At 32.1% G+C, this 24,005-nt stretch overlaps 1 protein-coding gene across 9 annotated transcripts in view; it reads left to right on the top strand.

The window, feature by feature from the left end:
• Window positions 1–24,005, top strand: part of Rps6ka6 (ribosomal protein S6 kinase A6) — a 101,698-nt gene that overhangs the window by 53,953 nt on the left and 23,740 nt on the right. For all 9 annotated transcript variants that reach the window (XM_077107707.1, XM_077107708.1, XM_077107703.1 and 6 more), the window contains 6 exons: window positions 6,464–6,570; window positions 7,017–7,054; window positions 18,695–18,837; window positions 20,375–20,445; window positions 20,680–20,768; window positions 21,538–21,596. In XM_077107707.1, the coding sequence (XP_076963822.1) occupies window positions 6,464–6,570; window positions 7,017–7,054; window positions 18,695–18,837; window positions 20,375–20,445; window positions 20,680–20,768; window positions 21,538–21,596 (507 nt within the window). The remainder of the gene's footprint in view (window positions 1–6,463; window positions 6,571–7,016; window positions 7,055–18,694; window positions 18,838–20,374; window positions 20,446–20,679; window positions 20,769–21,537; window positions 21,597–24,005) is intronic.

Below are 24,005 nucleotides of genomic sequence, written 5' to 3'. Positions count from 1 at the left end.
CACTAGGTTCATAAATCTGTCCCCCACCCCCATACTGGGAATTGAACACAGGGGCACTCAACCACTGAGCCACATCCCCAGCCCTATTTTGTATTTCATTTAGAGACAGGGTCTCACTGAGTTCCTCTGCACCTCACCATTGCTGAGGCTGGCTTTGAACTCGAAATCTTCCTGCCTCAACCTCCTGAGTTGCTGGGATTACAGGTGTGCTCCACTGCACCTGGCAGGTTCATAAACCTTTATGAACATTATTTCTTCTTGATGAATTGACTCTTTTATCATTATGTTGACTTACTTTTTCATTTTTTTTACTTTGAAATCCACTTTGATGTTAATATCAAAGTACTCTAGGTGCTTAAAAAAATGTTAGTATTGGTTTAGTATATCATTTTCCAAATTTTAATTTTTTTACCCATTTGTATCTTCATATTTTAATGTGTGGTTTTTAAGGAAGCATAAAGTGTCCTGGCTTTTTAATCCAATCTGAAATATCTTTAACTGGGATTTTAAATATGTTACATTTTATATGATCATTGAAATGTTTGGGGTTAAATCTACCAGTTGATACTTATACTCTTTTAAGTCTCATATATTCTTTTTTTTCCTTTTAAATAATTTTTATACTATTTTATTTTTTTAATCACTGCTGTTTTCTTATCAATATTAACTATAGCATTTTGGTTATTATTTTAGTAGTTTCTTTAGTGCTTATAATATGAATCTTTAACTTAGGGTCAGGAAACTATGGTCTTTAGGCTGAATATGGCCAGATTTTTTTTCCTTATGGATAAATTTTAATTGGAATACAGCCATCCCCATTTGTGCAAGTATTGTCCGTGACTTCTGTCATGTTTTAATGGCAGCATACTTGCATGATCATTTTTATTGGATGGTAGACATTGTGAATATAATATTTTGCATGCTAGATACTTTTGTTTTCCTATAAATGATATAATATATAGCTTTGTTCTTAACTGAAGTTGTTGAAAACAAAGTTGAAAATACTTTGTTCTTGAAATACTTTTATCATCTTTTTTTGTTTTGTTTTTGTTTTTGTTATGGTTTTGTTTGTTTTTAAAGTACTAGGTATTAAATCCAGAGTCTCACACTTGCTAGACAAGCTCTGTACCACTGGGTTACACCCACAGCACTGGGTCTTGATTTTAAGCTTTGTTACATGGGACTAGGGCAGCATTTTGATTAGGGTTATTTTTCACCACTATTGAAGCAAGACTCTTCATAATGCTTTAACCAATATACTTAAAATTGTGAGGTATTGTATTCTGACTGTTGAGAACTGGAGTTATCCTGGTCCTTTGTGAGCTTGGTAGATTCTCATAATCCTTTAAAGGTATTCTTTTCTTGGGCTCAGGTATTTTCCTCTGATATATGATTGGAGTTTCTTACTAGATTTCAAACACTGTGAAATGTACCTTGTAAGGTAATGAATATCTGTGGATATTAATTGAGTTTATTTTTTTTCAGGATGTCAAAGTAGTATTATCTTCAGGTCTTACTGGTAGTTAAACTGGTCCAGAATAGCATTTGGCCAGGAGTTAACTTTTCTGTACTATTGAAGTAAAACCCTTCTGATTACTCTATCTGATACTTTACGTATGAGGTTTTTCTGCTCTGGCTGGAGGAAATGGGAACCATTACTGACCTAGTGTGAGTTCCATGGATCGATCCCTATAATCCTTGTTTCTTTTCCTGGTTCAGAGTAATATCTTCACTTCTATATGCTAAGCATTTCTCTCCTGTATGCTTGAGGAAACTGTCTACATCTCTCTAGAGTTCTCTCTGCTATTTTCTTTGTTCTATTTCTTTATCCTGTGAATTCTGTCCTCCTCTCAGACTGATAGCTCCAACCCATTACATTGGATACTCTTCTGGGCTCCACTTAATTTAGCCCTCCCTGCACTACTACTTGGAAATTTTTTCAGGTGGTAAGCTGGGGAAATTTTAGGACATGCCTTGTTTGTTCTTCATCTTTCAGTATTCGCTGTCTTTTGTTGCCAGTTGTTCATTGTCTTTAAAAATACCATTTCATATATTTTGTCCTGTGTTTTAGATATTTCAGGCAGGAGAACAACTCTAGTCCTTGTCTACGTCATTTTGTCCTGAAATAGACTGGGAGGACTGTTTTAACTGGATGATAGTGGTTCAAAGTCTCACTTCCAGAATTTACAGTGTTGGGTGTGGGAGAGTTACTGTGGTTTCCCAGAGCTATGAAACTTGCTGTGAAAAAGGAAGAATATGTTTCTGGGATATTAGCCAGTGATTAAGTGGCTAAGGTCTCTGCCTTATATATCTCTATCTCTACTACAGTGACATGCCATGCATGAACATAGAGTGTGTTCTTGGTATACTTATCATTATAGAACAGAATTCAGTATATGATAGGGTCTGTGTAGGAATCCCCTTCCAAGATGGTTCTTTAAAGAATTTTTTAAAAGCTGATCCCAAGGTTTATAGGGACAACAATATGACAAGGCTCCAGAGTTCAATATTTCTTGTGTTAGATTATAGAAGTGTCACAAATGTTTGTGAAAAATTCTTACTTGTAGTCATTTCTAATTTTCTTTTAAACTCTTCAGACCTCCATTCTCGATGTGGGACTATCTAAACCCATACTAGCACAGAGATGCAGTCAGTAAGTTTTGATTCCTAAGTCTGGAATATTAGGTAAGAGCAAGCATTTTAAATGCATTTCCCAAAGAAAATAAATTAGTTTATTCATTGAACAGGCTTTAAAAAATTGATTCAATGTTTACTTCTATAGGCAGAGTATTATAATTAGTTGTTTGTTGGTTATACTTCACTTGTATATATAAAAACATTGTTAAATAATCCAATATAAGACTTATTCTTTTCCTTAGAAATACACTTTTGAAAGTACATTTTTGGTATGTTTTAAGGAATTTTATAGTGTATATTATTTATATTTTAAAGGAAAGGTATGTTTCAAAATATCTCTTTTCCACAGATTGCGTGCACACACACACACACACACACACATACCAGTACATATACAAACACACAAAATTTATTCACTACTTTACTAACATCAATAAAATATGGTTTAATGAATGACTGGTTATTTTTAAGCTGTTGATTAAACTTAATTCATTGTTTTAACAAAATTTGAACAAAGCTACAATAGGAATTTTTGTTTGAAATTGGCATAATTATTTTATACTATGGGCAGGAAATTAAACAAATGAAAAAAACTAAGAAATTTTGAAAAGTCTAAAGGGCACTCTTCCTTTTCTCTATTTCTTTGTTAAAATTCTAAAGCTTTGAACTTAGTGCAGTGGTGTCTACGTGTAGTCCCAGCTTACTTGGGTGGCTGAGGCAGAAGGATCTATTAAGCCCAGGAGTTTGAGACTGGCCTGGGAAATATAGTGAGATCTGCCTCAAAAACAACAACAGCCTTTATAAAGGCCCTATAAACAACACATCACAGATTCAAAGTAAGATTAGAAGCATACTATGTGGCCTAACAATATCCTATTATATATGACATATTATTATGTATAATTTTATACATATTATTATGTATAAAGGAAGAATCATAGATTTGTGGCAAACAAATTGTTCAGTAAATGGTATTTGAGAATTGGTTAGTTTTTTCTTAATTGAAAATACCATTTCTATCATATAAAATGTAATTTTTTCTTATATTAAAGAGCTAAGTCTGGAAAACAATTACTGTATCCTAAAAGAAAATACAGATAAATATTAAGTTGACCATTGAATGGAGAAGGTCTTATTAAGCATTATAGCAGTTAAGAAAATGCATGCAGAAATGAAGAATAAATTATACTATATAAAAGTAAGAACTATTGAACATTAAAAAACAACACATAGTTGGAAAATATTTGCAACTGATATGATGGAGAAATGACATTTTTAACATTTTAAAGGCCTTACCAATTAGTAAGTTAATAGTGGAAAACAGGCAAAAACATTACTTTTTTTTCATGAAAATAAAAACATACTACTAAACACAAGAAATGTTCACGATAAGAATAAAAATTTAAATTAAATCAACATTGATCCCATTTTTGTATATCAAATGTAGAAAGATTTTTAATGATTTATTTGATGGTGTCATAGATGTGGAAAGACAAATGCCATCTTAAACTGCTGATGGGAGTGGAAACTATTGTAACCTTTTTGGAAACCAATTTTATTGTTTTATATCAGGAATCTTGGACTATTTATACCTATTTATACCTGTTTTATTCCTGAGGAATTCATTTTGGGAAAATAATCATTATACTGATAAAGATGTATGCCTATTTCATAGTTATTTTAAACAGTGAAAAACTGGAATTATCCTAATTATGCAGGAGAACAGTGACGTACATTATGGCAAATGAGTATGGTTAATTCTGTGCAGTTGTTGAAAACTGTTTAAGTTAGGATAAATAATATAATATTATAACATAATATTAAATTCTGATAAAGGAGAACACTAATATATGTAGCATGATTTCAAGTATGTTAATATAATTCATACATTCATACACATATATACACAAATAATGTAATAAAACTATAATAACAGATTAAGAGAGTTTTTCTTCATGCTGAAATTTTGAATGATTTTCATTTTGGAGAGGGATTTATGAGTAGGGTAATTTAAAAATATGAAAGCAATATTGGCAGTGAGCTTAAAATTTAGAAAGAAATCATAGTATGTCAGGTGATAGAAGTGACTTCTGTGGAAAAGATCATTCTTAGGGACACATATCCTAACCCTGTGTTTAAATCCTTAACCTTCATACTTGGTATATTATTTTGGGCAAATTAGTTACTCACTAAATCTCATTTGTAAGATGTGAATAATACCTACTTCATAGAGTTGTTTGGAAGACTCTTAAAATAATGAATGTACAATGTTTAACATATAATTAATTGTAGTTGGTGCATAATTGTTGCTTAGTAAATTTCTTATTTCTATAAATCATGAGGCTTTGTACCCAGACAACTTCATGGCTTGATGTTAGGTTTGACATAAACTTTAACCTAGACAATGTTTCTTCCTTTGAGTTTTTTTTCCCCTGATGATGGGGATCAAACCACCCATGCCCTAATGAATGCTAGGCAAGTTCTCTACCCCTTAGCCACATCCCTAGCCCTTTTCCTTTATACTTGTAAAAAACTTTTACTTAGGGTTTACTCTTGTGTTAGGTTTCAATGAACATTTTGATTATTCTTGCCTGTAAGTTTAAACAAGTAACAAGTATTGTTTTCTATAATATAAACAGTCCAAATTAATGCTTCTGAAACTTAGATAATGAATATTTGTTTTTTTCCATTGATCATTTTAAAAAGTATCTTTAATTGCTTACTCTCTGGAGTTTTATTAGTAGTTTGAATAATGTATTGTGAAATGTTGTGGCCATAATACTAAATGGCGAAACTGGTTATTGGATTTTATGATATTTTATTCAAATTTTAAGCCTTATTAATGACCCATTTTTAATGAAAATAACTCAGGGCTAAAAAAAAACCACTTTTGCCAATTGGAAGCCCTTAATAAACTCTAAAATTTACATGTAATCATTGAATAGTTCCTAATTTGGTATATAAATTAACATTTACTTGTGAATAAATATAGATGTAAACTGTTACAACAATAGCTTCTTGTTGTACATAAAACATTTTACAGTTTAAAAATATTTTTGCCCCATATAAACTAATTTAATTCTGACAAGAACCGAGGGAGATAATACAGATATTTTCCTTATTTTTTAGACTTAGAAACTGAGGCTAAGGGGGCTAAGTGATGTCTGATTTTAAACTGTGTTTTTTGGTTTCAAGTTTAGTACTGTATTCATTTTGTTATAACAGCTCTCTTTCCAAGCACAGAAAGATTTTGGAATACAGTGTCATTAAACTCATAAACTTTGATAACAAAAGAGGCTTAGAGGTACCTCTTAGATCAGAGATGAGTTTAGAATTGTTTGTGATATAATAGCTACTAGTTCAACAACTCATAGTGGTATATTAGAGACTTTCAGTTTTTGTAGCTGAATGAAATGAAATACCTGAGAAGTGAGAGTAGATGGTGAAAAAGAGAGTAACAAATAATGAAATTACCAGTGTTAAAGCAAAATATCTTATACTTCAAATTCCTAAGTGTACCACAAGATAATCAAAAAGGGTGAATTGTATGTAGTAAACCTAGTATAAGAAGATATAAAAACATCATGTTTTAGAAAAACATTAAAATGGGTAATATTTAAGAAAAATGATTCATAAAGAAATTAGTTTCACCTATCTAGAAATCTTAATTCTTTGTACATAATCATTATTCCAATCAATAAGAATTGACTACACTCATTTTCTTATTATTTTCCCAAATTTGTCTACTGGTTTTTAAAGAAGTACATTTTTTAAAATACTCAATATTAGAAGAAAGATCAAATGGTATATTATTATTTTATTTCAGGTTCTGTTTACAGAGGAAGATGTGAAATTTTACCTCGCAGAACTGGCCCTTGCTTTGGATCATCTGCATCAATTAGGAATTGTATATAGAGACCTGAAGCCAGAAAAGTAAACCTATATTCTCCTTATATATCACTGTTTTTTATATTTCTACTATTAGAACTACATTTTGACATAACCCATTAAGTTTTTTAAAAAAAATTATAAGAAATTCTGTAAAAATTACATGTTTTAATTTTAAATATTTTTTAGTTGTAGTTGGACACAATACCTTTATTTTATTTATTTATTTTTGTATGTGGTACTAAAGATTGAACCCAGCGCCTCGAACATGCTAGGCGAGATCTCTACTGCTGAGCCACAATCCCTGAATTACATAATGAAACTGATTTGTGAAAAGTAATCTTCATATGAACAAACCATAGTTTTAAGTTAATTGCTTAAAAATTTTTTAATATACCAAATAATGACCTGTTTTAAATTTATGTTTTTATATAAATGTGTTGTATGAAATATTTTATTCCATCTTACTGAATGTGAATTTTGTTTTGCAGCATTTTGCTTGATGAAATAGGACATATCAAGTTAACAGGTATGCAAATTTTCATAAGTACTAAACCCAATGTTTTTCATTTTTCATTATTTTACTGTTTGTCTCAGTCTGTTTTTTTTTCTTTCATCATTCGATTTGCATTTTGTTAATCTTGTGAAATAAGTTTAATTAAAGGTTAGGTAGCTTTTATTAAATTTTAATTATAATTTAAAATTTAAAATTCAGGTACTGTACAAATAAAAATGTTTGATTTTCTAGCTAAAAATACATGATCTTATTTTCAGCATAGACTGAAAGATTTTACAATACTCATGATGTTTGAAATATAGTGACAACCTCTCTCCCCATTTATTTACTCTGCAAACCCTTTTCTGTTCTATATCTATAATTTTATTATTTTGAGAGTATTATATAAACCAGTTTTGTAGAGCCACATAGCAATCACACTCCTGTTTAGCTGGAGAAGTAAAAACTTACATTCACACCAAAGCCTATCCATGAATATTCAAAGCTCCTCTGTTTGTAAAAACCCAAGACTGGAAAAGACCCAGGTTTCTTCAAAGGGTGAATGGATAAACAGTGATGCATCCGTATAATGGAATCCTATTCAGCAATGAAAAGGAAAGTACCATTAATTCTTGGTATAATTTGCATGGGTTTCAAAGGCATTTTGCTGAGTGGACCAATCTCAAAGTTTACATATGCTTTGAGTAGATAGTAAATTCTACATTTAATTATCAGCATGCAAGAAAAAAGATAAAATGAAGATTTGATCTTTACAGACAATTTTATACTGGTAGAAGTTTAGAAGGTTAGTTGCTCTAAATTCCTTAGTGCACTGCATCAATGTAAAATTAAAGTATAAAAGTGTTACTTTGAAAACAAAAGTAAATGTGTCAAAGTTAATATAAATTTTAGTGAATCTTATTGATTCATAGCCTGATTCTCTTTTTCATGTATCTAAGAAACAATGTAAGTTTGCAAGGGATTGAAAGCTGAAAAGAAAAAGTATGAAGAAAGAACAAAAGAAGTTTGAAATTTTATATAACATATAATTTTTTTATTTTAAAGCAATTGAACTTTAATCAAAAAGCTAATTGGAATTTAATTGCTCCTTTCATTTTTTTCTTAATAAGTCATATCTGTTTTGTCAGAGATGACAAAAGGAGATGGAAAAAAGAGTAGAATAAATTTTACCTTTATCTCTCCACCACAGTAAGTTTAGTTGGGTGAATAATTATGCTAAGTTGTATTATATTTAGTCTTCTAATTGGAATTCTGCTTTTTTATAGCTTTTAGAGACTTAAACTGGCTGAGGAGGAAAGAGTAGTTAGGATCAATGTTAGTTTATAAGCACTGGACACAAGGTATGTGATAGTAAGAAAATATGACTTATTATTTCTTTTTCAATGCAGAGTATTTTTGTTACAGTTGTACCACTATTTATTTTAAAGGAAATGTACAATAATGAATATTATTTGGTGATTTATAATTTTATGATTATAACCTAATTCAGAGTTTTGTGATAAAAAGTACACTTGTGGATTAAATCTCAGAAGTATTCCAGTAAAGTTTGTTAAAGTGAGACCCTTTACAGCTATTATTTTAAAACTTTCTTCTATTACATTTTTTTCTTTAATTTCTTTATACTTTCTTCCTTCCTCCCTTTTAATTTTTCTTCTTTTTCTGCCTTTTTCCCCTGCTTTGTCTTTCCTTCTGTATGTCCTACCCCCTTTCTGTCTTTCTTTTCCTATTTTCTATTTGACATTTTAAACACTATAATCAAAATATAGCAGGCTGATTGCTGTTTTCATTGATACCAGTGGGCTCTGGGTGGACTACAGTGATTTAGGAATGTCTTATCTAGGCAGAATCATCTCCAACATTGTAAACTTTCCCAAGAGTAATCTTAGACAAAAGCATTGGTCTTTTTCCCCCTACCTGTTGATATTCAAGCTTCTCAAGACAGCTGGATGTTAGTAGCATCGACCTATAATTCAGTTTATTCTGGAGGCTGAGGCAAGAGGATCACAAGTTCAAGGCTAGTCTGGGAAATTTAATAAGACTGTCTCAAAATTAAGAGGACTGGGGATGTAGCTCAAGGTAAGAGCACCCCTCGATTCAATCTCTGGTATTGTAAAACAAACCTTAGGAATGGACCTAATGTTTAACAAGCTACTGTGGAATGGCAATGGACTATAGAAAAGTTTCTGTTTTAATGGTGCTTTCAGTATTATTTGTCTCATACTGAGATTAGATTGTATAGCCAAACATTACTAAAAGGAGAGTAGATATCCATAGATATCTGCATACTTGCTTATGCACTATTTATATTGTACACGACTTAATATTTCTGAAAACTTGCCCCCTATAGTATATAAAAAAATCTTAATTATATAAGGACTTGCCTGTTGGTAGAAAAAAATATCTAATAATAATAACACATTAAAAATATAACTTGAACTCAGAATTAAATTCTGTAGTTGCTATAATGTTGTTTTGAGGGCCATAATTTAGGGGTTGGTAAGAAAGGTAGGAATGAGAAATGTATAGAAATTTAAATCACACGGTTCTTAAGTATTTAAGAGAAAATGTGTACATAAGAAAATCATTTTAGTAATTTTTAAGATTACTTGCTAATTTATCATTGGAATTACTTTTGCTTAATTATAAATCCTCATCAAATTGATTGTGTTCTGGGCATGCATTTTAAAATTTAAAATCTTAGAGTCATTTAAGTTTACAGTGATCTTAAATACACCCTTGACCTCCTCTTCTCCAAACCCTTCCTTTATGTCACTGATTTCTATATTTTGTTTCCAAACTAGTTGCTTGGAAAAACCAGTGTTTAATAACTATCTCATTTAATCTTGTGGCTTGTTTTATAATGGTATTTTTTTTTATTGGTTGTTCAAAACATTACAAAGCTCATGACATATCATCTTTCATACATTTGATTCAAGTGGGTTATGAACTCCCATTTTTACCCCAAATACAAATTGCAGAATCACATCAGTTACACATTCACATTTTTGTCATTTAATTGCTGAGCAGACTTTAGTGTTAAACATCAGTTTTGTCAGAAATTTTACGACAAAGGAACTTTTTATCTCTTGGTGTAAATCTCTGGAAAGTAACAGAAAGACAAAAAAAAAATTCTCTTCCTTTTCCCCCTCTCCCTGAAGTTAACAAAGAAGCCAGTATCCTTCTCTATAAGAGATGCAGCTGAACTCAACTCAAAGACTGTTATTATATTTAATTTTCTAATATTTAATTTTCTAAAAGGAATGTGCATGTCTTAAAAGTCTCAAAATACAGCAAGTTAATATTTAAAATATTAAAAATATTTTTAAAAATTAAAATTATAGTATATAAAGTTATTAAATAAGGGTAAGAGATACTTTAAATGAAAATATTGAGCATTTGTGAGAAAATCTGCTTTGAGGGGCCCTAAAATTGTTATTGTTCTCTTCTATCATAAGACATATTGGTCTTGTAGCTTTTTATTTTATTTCTTTTTTTTATTAGTTACACATGACAGTACAATGATCTTGACATATCATACATTTGAATCAGATGGGATATAATTTCTCATTTTTCTAAGCATACAGATTACAGAATTACATTGGTCATGCAGTCATGGATATATCCACAGCAATAATAATGTCTATTTTATTCTGCTGTCCTTCCATTCTCCCCCTCCCCTCCCCTCCCCTCCCCTCCCATTTCTTCTCTCTACCCAATCTAATGTGACCCATATTGGTCTTGTAGCTTTTTATTTTTAAAATTGTATATAGTTCACATACAGTAAAACTGATCTTTCTGATCCTTGTAATGGGAATCTGTATCTTGATTGCACCAGTGTCAATATCTTGGCTATTTTTTTGTATTATGATTTTGCAAGATGTTATCCTGAGGGAAACTGGGGGAAGGGTAAATAAGATGCCTGTAATGTTTTATGTAACTGCAATTATTTTAAAATATAAAGTTTTATTTAAAAAATATGATTCTGCAAGTCTTAACAAATACTACACTTATATAACCAGCAACAAGATAATAGTACAAAATAGTTCTATAGCTCCTGAAATTAGATCATTAAAAATCAGTCCTCCCTTTACTTCAAGCTAACAACAACCTCCTTTCTGTTACTACAGTTTTGCCTTTACCACAAAGTATATAAACATAGACATACATTATATGGCCTTTTAAGCCCAGCTGTATTTGTTTAGGATACTGCATTTGAAATTCTTCTGTATTGTTGAATGTATCACTACTTTTTTAATTGCTGAGTGATATTTCCATTTTATGGTGGTACCTTGATTTGTTTATCCATTTGGCAATTAATGGGTATTTGGATTATTTCTGGTTTGGGGCAGTAATGAATAAAACTGCAATAAACATTTGTATATAAGTTTTTGCATGAACATACATTTTTATTTCACTTGAGTAATCACCTAAGTATGACATACTTGATCATATGGTAAGTGTATAGTTAATGAGAAACCTCCACACTTTTTCCCAGCATGGTTGTACCATTTTGCCTTTCCACTAGCAGTGTATGAGACCCATAGTTGCCCTTTATCCTTTCCAGTTCCTGGTGTTAGTATGTTTTATTTTAGCTATTCTAATAGACATGTAGTTATATCTAATTATGGTTTTATTTTCTGTTTCTCTAATAACTAATGAAACTGAGCATCTTGTCATGTATAGGTTTCTTTGGAGAAGTGCCTCTTTGAATCTTTTGCCCATTTGGAAAAATTATATTATTTTTTCAGATTGAATTTTGTGGGTTTTACATACTAAAAATATAAGTCACTTCTCTAATATGTGATTTGCAAATATTTTCTCCCATCAAGCTTCTTTGGATTCTCTTAGAATATTTTTAAAGACCAGTTTTTACTGTGATGACATCCAGTACATCAGCTTTTTTTATTCTATGTATTATACTTTTGATGTTGTATCTAAGAAATTCTTATTTCACAGGTTTCCCAAGTTTTTCTTTCTACATTTTCTTTTGGAAATTTATAGTTTGAAATTTTATGAGAATATAGATCTATGATCCATTTTGAATTAATCTTTGCTTTTGGCATGAGGACAGATTTTTTATTAATATTTTTCCTATTCTGGCATGACTTGTTTAAAAATCTGACTTTCAATGGAATTGTTTTTGCAATATTCCAGTAAATCATTTGGCAATATATAGCCACTTCTGTTACAGTGGGTCCTAATGTGATCTTAATCACTGCAGTATGCAAAATCATACAGTAGAAGTTGTAGGACTTATGGGGGAAATGGAGTTAGAGGTGTAACACTAAAATCTTTAAACAGTGACACACACAGCAAGTTATGGAATCATTCTTGGTGTTCACCAAAGACACATGGATAAAGAAAATGTGTACATGTTCAATAGAGTTTTACTTGGCCATAAAGAAGAATAAAATTATGTTATTTGCTGGTAAATGGATGCAACAGGAGAACATCATGCTAAGTGAGATGAAAAGAAAAAAACCACGCAGACAGCCAAGGGTCAAATGTTTTCTTGCATATGTGGAATTTGTAGATTTAAAAAAATAGGAAAAAAATGAATCTCCTGAAAATAGACAGAAGACTAGTAGAATAGTGGAAAGGGTTTGAGAGGAAGAGAGCAGGGGAGAACATGGGAAAGTTACAGGGAATGAAATTTCCAGATTATGAAGTATCCATGTACAAATGTACCACAATGAATACAGATTTCATATATAATTTTAATGTACTAATGAAAATAGTAATAAAAATAGAAGGGGGTTTAGTAGATTAAAGCATGCACATCATGGGGCAGAGGGAGTTAGCAGTGGAGGAAAAGAGAAGGTACAGGTTTGGTCTTTTCATATAAATTTGGGAATCAATTTGTTGAATTAACAAAATATCACAGGGGTTTTTATTGAAGTTTTTATTGAATCCATAGATCAGTTTTTGGAAAGGTGACCTCTTAACAACATTGAATCTTCCAGCCAATAAACACAATACTTCTCTCTATTTATTTAGGTCTACTTTTATTACTTTCATGAAAGTTTTCAATTTTCAGCATACAAATTTTGCATATTTTTTTTGTATATTTTTACCTGTGGGTTTCTTGGGATTTGGGGAGTGTTAAAATGGTACCTTTAAAATTTCTTTTTTTTCTTTTTTCTTTTATTATTTTTTTATTGGTTGTTCAAAACATTATGAAGCTCTTGACATATCATATTTCATACATTAGATTCAAGATGGTTATGAACTCCCAATTTTACCCCAAATACAGATTGCAGAATCACATCGGTTACACATCCACATTTTTACATAATGCCCTATTAGTGATTGTTGTATTCTGCTACCTATCCTATCCTCTACTATCCCCCCTCCCCTCCCCTCCCATCTTCTCTCTCTATCCCATCTACTGTAATTCATTTCTCTCCTTGTTAATTTTCCCATTCCCCTCACAACCTCTTATATGTAATTTTGTATAACAATGAGGGTCTCCCTCCATTACCATGCAATTTCCTTTTTTTCTCCCTTTCCCTCCCACCTCATGTATCTGTTTAGTGTTAATCTTTTCTTCCTGCTCTTCCTCCCTGCTCTGTTCTTAGTTGTTCTCATTATATCAAAGAAGACATTTGATATTTGTTTTTTAGGGATTGGCTAGTTTCACTAAGCATAATCTGCTCTAGTGCCATCCATTTCCCTGCAAATTCCATGATTTTGTCATTTTTTAGTGCTGTGTAATACTCCATGGCGTATAAATGCCACATTTTTTTATCCATTCATCTATTGAAGGGCAACTAGGTTGTTTCGACAGTCTGGCAATTGTGAATTGTGCTGCTATGAACATCGATGTAGCAGTATCCCTGTAGTACGCTCTTTTAAGGTCTTCAGGGAATAATCCGAGAAGGGCAATAGCTGGGTCAAATGGTTGTTCCATTCCCAGCTTTCCCAGGAATCTCCATACTGCTTTCCAGATTGGCCGTACCAGTTTGCAGTCCCACCAGCAATGTACAAGAGTACCCTTTTCCCCACATCCTCTCCAGCACTTGTTGTTGTTTGACTTCATAATGGCTGCCATTCTTACTGGAGTGAGATGGTATCTTAGGGTGGTTTTGATTTGCATTTCTCTGACTGCTAGAGATGGTGAGCATTTTTTCATGTACTTGTTGATTGATTGTATGTCCTCCTCTGAGAAGTGTCTGTTCAGGTCCTTGGCCCATTTGTTGATTGGGTTATTCATTTTCTTATTGTTTAATTTTTTGAGTTCTTTGTATACTCTGGATATTAGGGCTCTATCTGAAGTGTGAGGAGTAAAAATTTGTTCCCATGATGTAGGCTCCCTATTTACCTCTTTTATTGTTTCTCTTGCTGAGAGAAAACTTTTCAGTTTAAGTAAGTCCCATTTGTTGATTCTTGTTATTAACTTTTGTGCTATGGGTGTCCTATTAAGGAATTTGGAGCCCGACCCCACAATATGTAGATCGGAGCCAACTTTTTCTTCTATCAGACGCAAAGTCTCTGATTTGATATCTAGCTCCTTGATCCACTTTGAGTTAACTTTTGTGCATGGCGAGAGGAGGGGATTCAGTTTCATTTTGTTGCATATGGATCTCCAATTTTTCCAACACCATTTGTTGAAGATGCTATCCTTCCTCCATTGCATGTTTTTAGCTCCTTTATCAAATATAAGATACTTGTAGCTTTGTGGATTAGCCTCTGTGTCCTCTATTCTGTAGCATTGGTCCACCTGCCTGTTTTGGTACCAGTACCATGCTGTTTTCGTTACTATTGCTCTGTAATATAGTTTTAAATCTGGGATCGCTATACCGCCTGATTCATACTTCCTGCTTAGAATTGCTTTTGCTATTCTGGGTCTTTTATTTTTCCATATGAATTTCATGATTGCTTTCTCTATTTCTACAAGAAATGCCTTTGGGATTTTGATTGGCATTGCATTAAACCTATAGAGAACTTTTGGTGATATCGCCATTTTGATGATGTTAGTTCTGCCTATCCATGAACAGGGTATATTTTTCCATCTTCTAAGATCTTCTTCTACTTCTCTTTTTAGGGTTTTGTAGTTTTCATTGTATAAATCGTTCACCTCTTTTGTTAGTTTGATTCCCAAGTATTTTATTTTTTTGAGGATATTGTGAATGGAGTGTTTTTCCTCATTTCTGTTTCAGAAGTTTTGTTGCTGATATACAGAAATGCCTTTGATTTATACGTGTTGATTTTATATCCTGCCACTTTGCTGAATTCATTTATTAGTTCTAGTAGTTTTTTTGTAGACCCTTTTGGGTCTTCTAGGTATAGAATCATGTCATCTGAAAATAGTGATAATTTAAGTTCTTCCTTTCCTATTTTTATGCCTTTAATTTCTTTCTCTGTCTAATTGCTCTGGCCAGTGTTTCGAGAACTATATTGAATAGAAGTGGTGATAGAGGGCATTCTGTCTTGTTCCAGATTTTAGGGGGAATGCCTTCAATTTTTCTCCATTGAGAATGATGCTAGCCTGAGGCTTAGCATAGATAGCTTTTACAATGTCGAGCTAAGTTCCTGTTATCCCTAATTTTTCTTTTGTTTTGAACATAAAGGGATGCTGTACTTTGTCGAATGCTTTTTCTACGTCCATTGAAATGATCATATGGTTCTTATCTTTAAGTCTATTGATGTGGTGAATAACGTTTATTGATTTCCGTATGTTGAACCATCCTTGCATCCCAGGGATGAATCCTACTTGATCATGGTGCACAATTTTTTTGATGTGCCTTTGTATCTGATTCGCCAGAATTTTGTCGAAGATTTTTGCATCTAGGTTCATCAGAGATATTGGTCTGTAGTTTTCTTTCTTTGAGGTATCTTTGTCTGGTTTTGGAATCAGTGTGATGTTGGCCTCATAAAATGAATTTGGCAGAGCTCCCTCTTTTTCTATTTCCTGAAATAACTTGATAAGTATTGGTATTAATTCTTCCTTAAAGGTTTTGTAAAACTCCGCTGTATATCCATCCGGTCCTGGGCTTTTCTTAGTTGGAAGTCTTTTGATTGCTTCTTCTATTTCATCTATTGATATTGGTCTGTTTAAGTTGTGAGTATCCTCCTGACTCAGTCTGGGCAAATCATATGACTTAAGGAATTTATCGATGTCTTCACTATCTTCTATTTTATTGGAATATAGGTTTTCTAAATAATTTCTAATTGTCTTCTGTATTTCTGTAGCATCTGTTGTGATATTGCCTTTTTCATCCCGTAAGTTAGTAATTTGAGTTCTCTCTCTTCTTCTCTTCGTTAGCATGGCTAAGGGTCTGTCGATCTTATTTATTTTTTCGAAGAACCAACTTTTAATTTTGTTAATTTTTTTAATAGTTTCTTTTGTTTCAATTTCATTGATTTCCGCTCTGATTTTAATTATTTCTTGCCTTCTGCTACCTTTGCTGTTGTTTTGTTCTTCCTTTTCTAGGGATTTGAGATGAAGTGTGAGCTCATTTATTTGTTGGTTTTTCCTTTTTTTGAGGAATGACCTCCAAGCGATGAATTTCCCTCTTAAAACTGCTTTCATTTTGTCCCATAGATTCCGATATGTTGTGTCTGTATTTTCATTCATCTCTAAGAATTTTTTGATTTCCTCCTTTATGTCTTCTGTAACCCATTGATCATTCAGTAACATATTGTTCATTTTCCATGTGATGTAAGATTTTTCCTTCCTTCTTTTATCATTGATTTCCAGTTTCATTCCATTATGATCAGATAAAATGCATGGTATTATCTCCACCCCTGTATATTTACTGAGGGTTGCCCTATGGCATAATATATGGTCTATTTTTGAGAAGGATCCATGTGCTGCTGAGAAAAAAGTATATCCACTTGATGATGGTTGATATATTCTATGTATGTCTGTTAGGTCTAGGTTGTTGATTGTGATATTGAGTTGTATAGTTTCTTTATTCAACTTTTGTTTGGAGGATCTGTCCAATGGTGAGAGAGGTATGTTGAAGTCACCCATAATTATTGTGTTGTGGTCTATTTGATTCTTGAACTTGAGGAGAATTTGTTTTATGAACGTTGCAGCACCATTATTTGGTGCATAAATATTGATAATTGTTATGTCTTGTTGGTAAATTGTTCCTTTTAACAGTATATAATGTCCTTCCTTATCCCTTTTGATTAACTAAGTCGATTTTATTCGATATGAGGATGGCCACCCCTGCTTGCTTACGAGGACCGTGTGTGTGGTATATTTTTTCCCAACCTTTCACCTTCAGCCTCTGTATGTCTTTTCCAATCAGATGTGTCTCCTGGAGGCAGCATATTGTTGGATTTGTTTTTTCAATCCATGTTACCAGCCTATGTCGCTTTACTGGAGAGTTTAAGCCATTAACATTTAGAGTTACTATTGATATATGATTTGTACTTCCAGCCATGTTTGTTTATTTATCATCTTTTTTTTTTAATTTAGTTTGTTTCTCCATGGTTAGCTTTCCTCCCGCCCTCTGTCTTTACCGAGGCACTTCCCACTGATGGTTTTGGTTATTGTTTTTCATTTCTTCCTCGTGTAGTGTTTTGCTCAAGACGCTTTGCAATGCTGGTTTTCTGGCTGCAAATTCTTTTAGCTTTTGTTTATCATGAAAGATTTTTATTTCGTTGCCGTACCTGCAGCTTAATGTTGCTGGATACAGAATTCTTGGTTGGCATCCATTGTCTTTCAGTGTTTGAAATACGTTATTCCAGGATCTTCTTGCTTTCAGCATCTGTGATGAAAAATCCGAGGCGCACGAGGCCGCGGCCCAGCCTTCGGAGGACAGGGCTCAGCAGGCAGCCCAGCTCCAACCTCTAGATGCGGCTGCCGGACAATGTAGACAGAGCCATCCAGACAGCGATCCAAAAGCAAATGGCGGCTCCCGCGGAGTGGATTTTCAGCACCGAAACCACAGCCCAGTCCACAATCCCAATCCACAAACTCTCCCTGTATAAAAATTATTCCAAAAAAAAAAAAAAAAGGGCAGGGCGCACTGAGCTTTCTTTGCCTCCGGTACTTACAATCCACTGCTGATTACACATTCAGCTTCTCTGCCCGGGACAAAGCGAAAGCCCCCCCGCAGCTCAGAGAAGCCTCCGGGAGCCAAGCGGCTCTTTTTGGATCTCTTTGTTCTTCCTGCTGCTTAGCAAAGTGGTCCACTACAGATTAAAGGTGAAAGGAGCTCTAACAAGCTGTGCAAAATCTCGATTAAAGCCGGTGCTCCCCCCCCCCCCCCCCCCCCCCCCCCGTGCGCAGCGGCCATCTTCCCTTAAAATTTCAATTTACAAATCTCTGTTCCTAGTATATAAAAATAAAATTGATTTTATATTCATATATTTAGTTTTTTGAAGACTTTAAACAAAAATGCAACTTGCCTTAGCAAAATTTTGCTTTTTTAATATTTTAAAACTCTAAATTGCTACCTCGCCTTTGTCTATTTTAAAATTTAGATCCATATGAGAACTTTGATTTAAATGTTATTTTTTCAAAACTATTGCATGCTATTGTAGCATAGACCTGAAGGTAGGTATTGTGATCATGAGATTTAATCCAACAGTGTTGTAGACTATCCATTAATTGTTTTCATGTTTAACTCCTTATTTTTTGTTGTTGTTGTTTTCTATTTTCTGAAGGTTTTCAATGTTTTTATATTGTTGTTATAGACTTTGGACTCAGCAAGGAGTCAGTAGATCAGGAAAAGAAGGCCTACTCATTTTGTGGCACAGTAGAGTATATGGCTCCTGAAGTAGTAAATAGGAGAGGCCATTCACAGAGTGCTGATTGGTGGTCATATGGTGTACTTATGGTAAGTAGTATTATTTTTATTAATCATGTCAGAATATAGTTCATATTATTTAGAATTTTAGTTTAGTTAAAATTTTGGAATGTGTCACTAAAAATAAGCTTCTGTTAATTCATGATTAATGCTTAAAAGTTGTGGTTGGCTAGCTATTTTAAAATAATTAGGATTTTAGTCTTTTGAAGTTGTTACTACAAAGGTAAATGGCAGCATTGTTATAAACTTTACAAATTTGAGACTTTGAGCAAGGTATTTCAGATTCTAGATTTTGGAATGCTGAGTTTAGCAGTTATATGATTTTTTATTTAATTTGATATCTCAGAGTTTATCACCTTAACATACAATGTCTTATTCTCTATTTGTTTCAGGCATTGCCTAGAATGTAATCCTCTTGAAAGGAAGAATTGTGTTTTGTGTTACTTTTTATCACATAGTAACTAGACTAGGGATCATTTATTAGATGCTTATTAAAGACAGACTGACTAATTTGATATGAGACTACACATAGAATGTATAGCAGTGAGTAGGATGATAGGTAAATAGCTATTAAATCAGATATAATTTGCTTCTGACATCTGATAATCCACTTTGCCCATTTATCACTGAATGACACAGTGCATGACACATCAGTGAGGTGGAAACTGATTTGAAGTATATTTGGCATTTTATCTGACCTAGAACATGTTACAATCTGGTTGGGGAAACAATTGCAATAGCTAAATAAACTATCCAGAAGTACTTTAGGATTCAGAGAAACTTCATAAAAGTTGACCTAGAAAAAGTAGGGGAGCTAGAACTCAGGTTATGCCTTGAGTGATAGGTAAAATTTGAATAATTGCATGTCAACAAGGAGAGGATTATGATGATATTAGCAAAGGCTTTGGGAACTAGTTTGACTAGAGTAGTGAAGAAAGAGGGCAAAGTTGGAGGAAGTGAAACTGCAAACCTGTAAGTGTTTGTGTTGTTTTTCTAAGAAGTAATACAGTATTGTAGATTCTTAAACAGGATGCAAGTTAGAGAAAATATGTGCTTTATGAATATTAGCTTTGGCAGCAATATATAAGTGGATTGGAAGTATAAGAAACTAGAAATAGGGTGACCAAAAGAACGCCTTACAAGACACTTGTAAGATTCTAGAATTTAAGAAGAGGAAATCATTTCAAATGAAGTCATAACTAACTTTAATAACAGGTTAAGTGATAGAGATGAAAGCAAGGATAAAGATCAAAGAAAAAGGTATCACTAAAATTTATGAAATTTAGGGATTGAAAGAGTAGTACATTAATAGAATATGGTAATGAAAACTAGTGGGGAAAGAATTTATTTTTAACAAATGTAGCATTTGAGGGGTGGTTAAGATTCCCATGTCAACAATGTTATTTCCTTAAGTGACCAAGTTTTCTAGTTGTGTTTTGACCCAGTCTCATGTAAATCTTGAATAATTTAATGATCATGTACTACAAGTTTCAAGTTTTTTCTAAGAAATTTTATTATATATTCTAAGTTGTGCTAAATTGACTCTGAGGTTATTTTATTCTTTTAGTTTGAAATGCTTACTGGTACTCTGCCATTTCAAGGTAAAGACAGAAATGAGACCATGAATATGATATTAAAGTAAGTATGCACACTCATTTTATTTTCGAAACAAATCACTTGCTTTCAGTTTGGGGAAAATTAATTTGATTTTACATTGAGGTAAAAGAACATTTTAATGTTTTGTTATATTCCCTACAATATAAGGGACACTATTTGCCATTGTAAAAAAAAAAAGTTAAGATTTGTTTTTAGATTTGTCCATTTACAAGTGTGATCAGTTTAAGTAAAATTTTTAAAAATCCTCTTTTTCAGAGCAAAACTTGGAATGCCTCAGTTTCTTAGTGCTGAAGCACAGAGTCTTCTAAGGATGTTATTCAAAAGAAATCCATCAAATAGATTGGGTAATGCTTATTTTCTTATCTTTAAAAGTATATACTGCAACTTGGGGAGTATAACTACATCTTTATTCTTTCTTGTTTTAAGTGTTAAGTTCATTTGCATTTGCTACACAATTATGCCTGGAATTGTGCATTTTGTTCTAGAAACAATAAACTTTATTATATAAAAGGTTAAAAAATAGACTAGACTAGTTAATCAAAACTTTTATTTTATGTATATCAGTATGTATATATCATGGATTACCTCTTTTGACATAATTCACAGAATCTTACCTTGTATAGGTAATCCTTTTGGATATTTGAGGATAATTATTTTGTTCTTCCTAATATTTTTCAAAGTAAATAGAATGTTGTCATTAATACTTATTATATGACTACTTTCTGATAGCCTTTCTCTGGATCTAGGTGTGATCCTATTATCCTATTTGAATTGTTTAGTTAAAATAATAGAATGACTTTATTCCTTGTAGTTTTTAATTTGTCATACAAACCTGAGGTATTGGGTTGAATTATGAAGTAAAGAAAATATACTTTTAATGTTATATTGAACATGAATTCACTACCCTGTACAGTTCATTATGAACATCAGGTTTTTTTATTGTAGTGAAGTAAAAGGACAAATGAATAACATGCCAGAAAAGAAATCATAGATGTTTTCACTTTAGGAAATCTATGAAATGTGTATAGTCCTATTAACAGATAATAGCCAATTAAACCAAGTAGCAAGATTTTTTTAAAGCATGCCATTAAAGTATTCTTTCCATTTTTATAGGTTCAGAAGGAGTTGAGGAAATTAAAAGACATCTTTTTTTTGCAAATATTGACTGGAATGTAAGTTGAGTAGAAATTTTTTTATTAAATAACTTTATATTAGAAGGAGCGTAAAAATTATAAGTAAAATATATGGACTTTGCTGATAATTCATGTGTCATATTTAAAGTGAGATTCTTTTTTATAAATATTGCAAATCATGGAATTTATCATGAACCAGTAGGTGTGTGGTAATGGTATATTTTTGTTTATCAATTGTTATATCTGTTAAATGTAGTTAATCTTTTGCCCTTATTCTAAGCTAGGGAATATAAGAGAGGAAGAAAAAGGGAAAGGGTATGAAGTATGTAACAGTTCTTATAGGAAATGTATATGAAGAATATAAGGTATATTTAATTGAAAAATTTAAATGTATTAAGAATCTTACAATTTTATTAAATTTTGACAGGATAGGAAATCAAACTGGTAAATTCTACTGGGTCATGTATAGATTTTTAAAATTTGCTCTTCTCAAACTAATAAGAGTTTCTTAGATTTACTTTTTGTTTGATTTATAGAGCAGCTTTATATATTTTATGTGTTAATAATAATCATAGTTAAACATTTTTGATATTATGTGGTTCTGTCATGAGTATTGAAATCCCCTCAAAAGGAAGAGAGTATCTATTTTAATGCAGAGATAGAAAGCTGCTATTCACTGATCAAATCATTTCTTCCTCTGGCTTGTAGAACAGGTTTTAGTAGGCAATTTTATTTTATTTTTTTATACCAGGGATTGAACTCAGGGCTGCTTAACCACTGAGCCACATTCCCAGTCTTTTTTGTATTTCATTTAGAGACAACATCTCACTGAATCACTTAGGGTCTCACTAATTTGCTGAGTCCTGCTTTCAACTCATGATCCTCCTTCTTCAGCCTCCCAAGCCAGTAGGATTATAGGCGTGTGCCACCATGCACAGTTTCAGGTGGCAAATTTGATTATTGCAAAATCGTATCATCTTGTAATCCATTGGTTGTAATACCCCAAAACACCACTGAGTGGGCATGCTGCATGGGAGCTAGCTCTTTGTCATTTCTATGTAAATCTTAGGTATCTTTGTATTCCTTTTTCATTTTCTCACAGTGCTCTTCTATTCTTCCTTTCCATTTACCTAGAAAAAAGGAAAGTACATTTCTCCCATTGTTATATCTAAATAGTTTATTTTTTTAGATTTATATTTTTAATTAATACATTAAAACATAAATATGTACTTATGTATGGGGTATCATGCAATATTTAGAGACATGTATGTTTTGTAATGTTTAAATCAGAGTAAACATGTCTGTCGCCTCTGACATTTATCATTCTTTTTCCTAAAAAATATTAATTTTTTAGTTGTAGTTGGACACAATACATTTATTTTATTTATTTATTTTTATGTGATGCTGAGGATCAAACTCAGCATGTGCTAGGCAGGTGCTCTACCACTGAGACACAACCCCTTACCCCATTTATCATTTCTTTATACTTTTCAAAATCTTTTGTTAAAATTTTTTGAAATGTACAGTACATTATTGTTATTATAGTAAACCTATTATGCAATAGTTCAACAGAACTTTTGATTTCTACCCCAGTGTAACTTAGTACCATTGATCAACGTTCTCACCCTTCATTGTCTTTAATTTAAATAAATTAGTAGAAAGTTTACATATTTCAATATGTGAAAATTCCTTTAATGTAACTCTCTCTAAATTTTTCTATGGAACTGTGAGCTGTCAAAAAGTAGTTTTCTAAAACATTGTTGCATACATATATTTTCTATCTTTTAAAACTAAATTTACTTTGAACTAACATGTAAAAGCAGAAAATTATACATATTATTTAAGTAACAGTCCTTTGATATATGTATAGTAGTTTAATTAAGTTAACGAATATCCTCAAATATTTGTCATTTCTTAGTGGTAAAAACTGGTCTCTGGTGCAATTTAACTCCACTCGTTGTGGGTCAATATTCTGTCTGGATGATCTCTCCATTGCTGAGACTAGGGTGTTAAAAGTCCCTAAGTAGTGTAGTATGAGTCTACCTCTTTTTTAGGTATATTAATATTTGCATTATATATTTAGGTACTTCTATATTGGATACATATACGTTTAGGATTGTTATTTAACTTTGCTGAATTGACCCTTTTATCCTTATATAGTGACTTTTCCTTGTCTCTGCATTTGATAAGATTGGTTTAATGTGATAAAAGTATGACTACTCTTTTGCATGGACTATTTTATTCTATGCCTACACTTACAGTCTAAGTGTGTCATTAGTGATGAAGCAAGTTTGTTGTAGGCACCATATTGCTTTCCTTCATGCCTTATATGATGCTTCCTTTTTATATACTAAAAACTGGAACTATGATCTCTGACTTGATTTCATCAGCTTTTGTGAAGGTAGTTTGATGGATGAATAGGTATTCAGTGCATCTGTGAGAAAAGAT

The sequence above is a fragment of the Callospermophilus lateralis genome, chromosome X (genome assembly GCF_048772815.1).
Source record: "Callospermophilus lateralis isolate mCalLat2 chromosome X, mCalLat2.hap1, whole genome shotgun sequence".
Taxonomy (NCBI): Eukaryota; Metazoa; Chordata; class Mammalia; order Rodentia; family Sciuridae; genus Callospermophilus; species Callospermophilus lateralis.
Note: the sequence above shows the minus strand (reverse complement) of the source record. Positions and strands in the feature narration are given on the sequence as shown.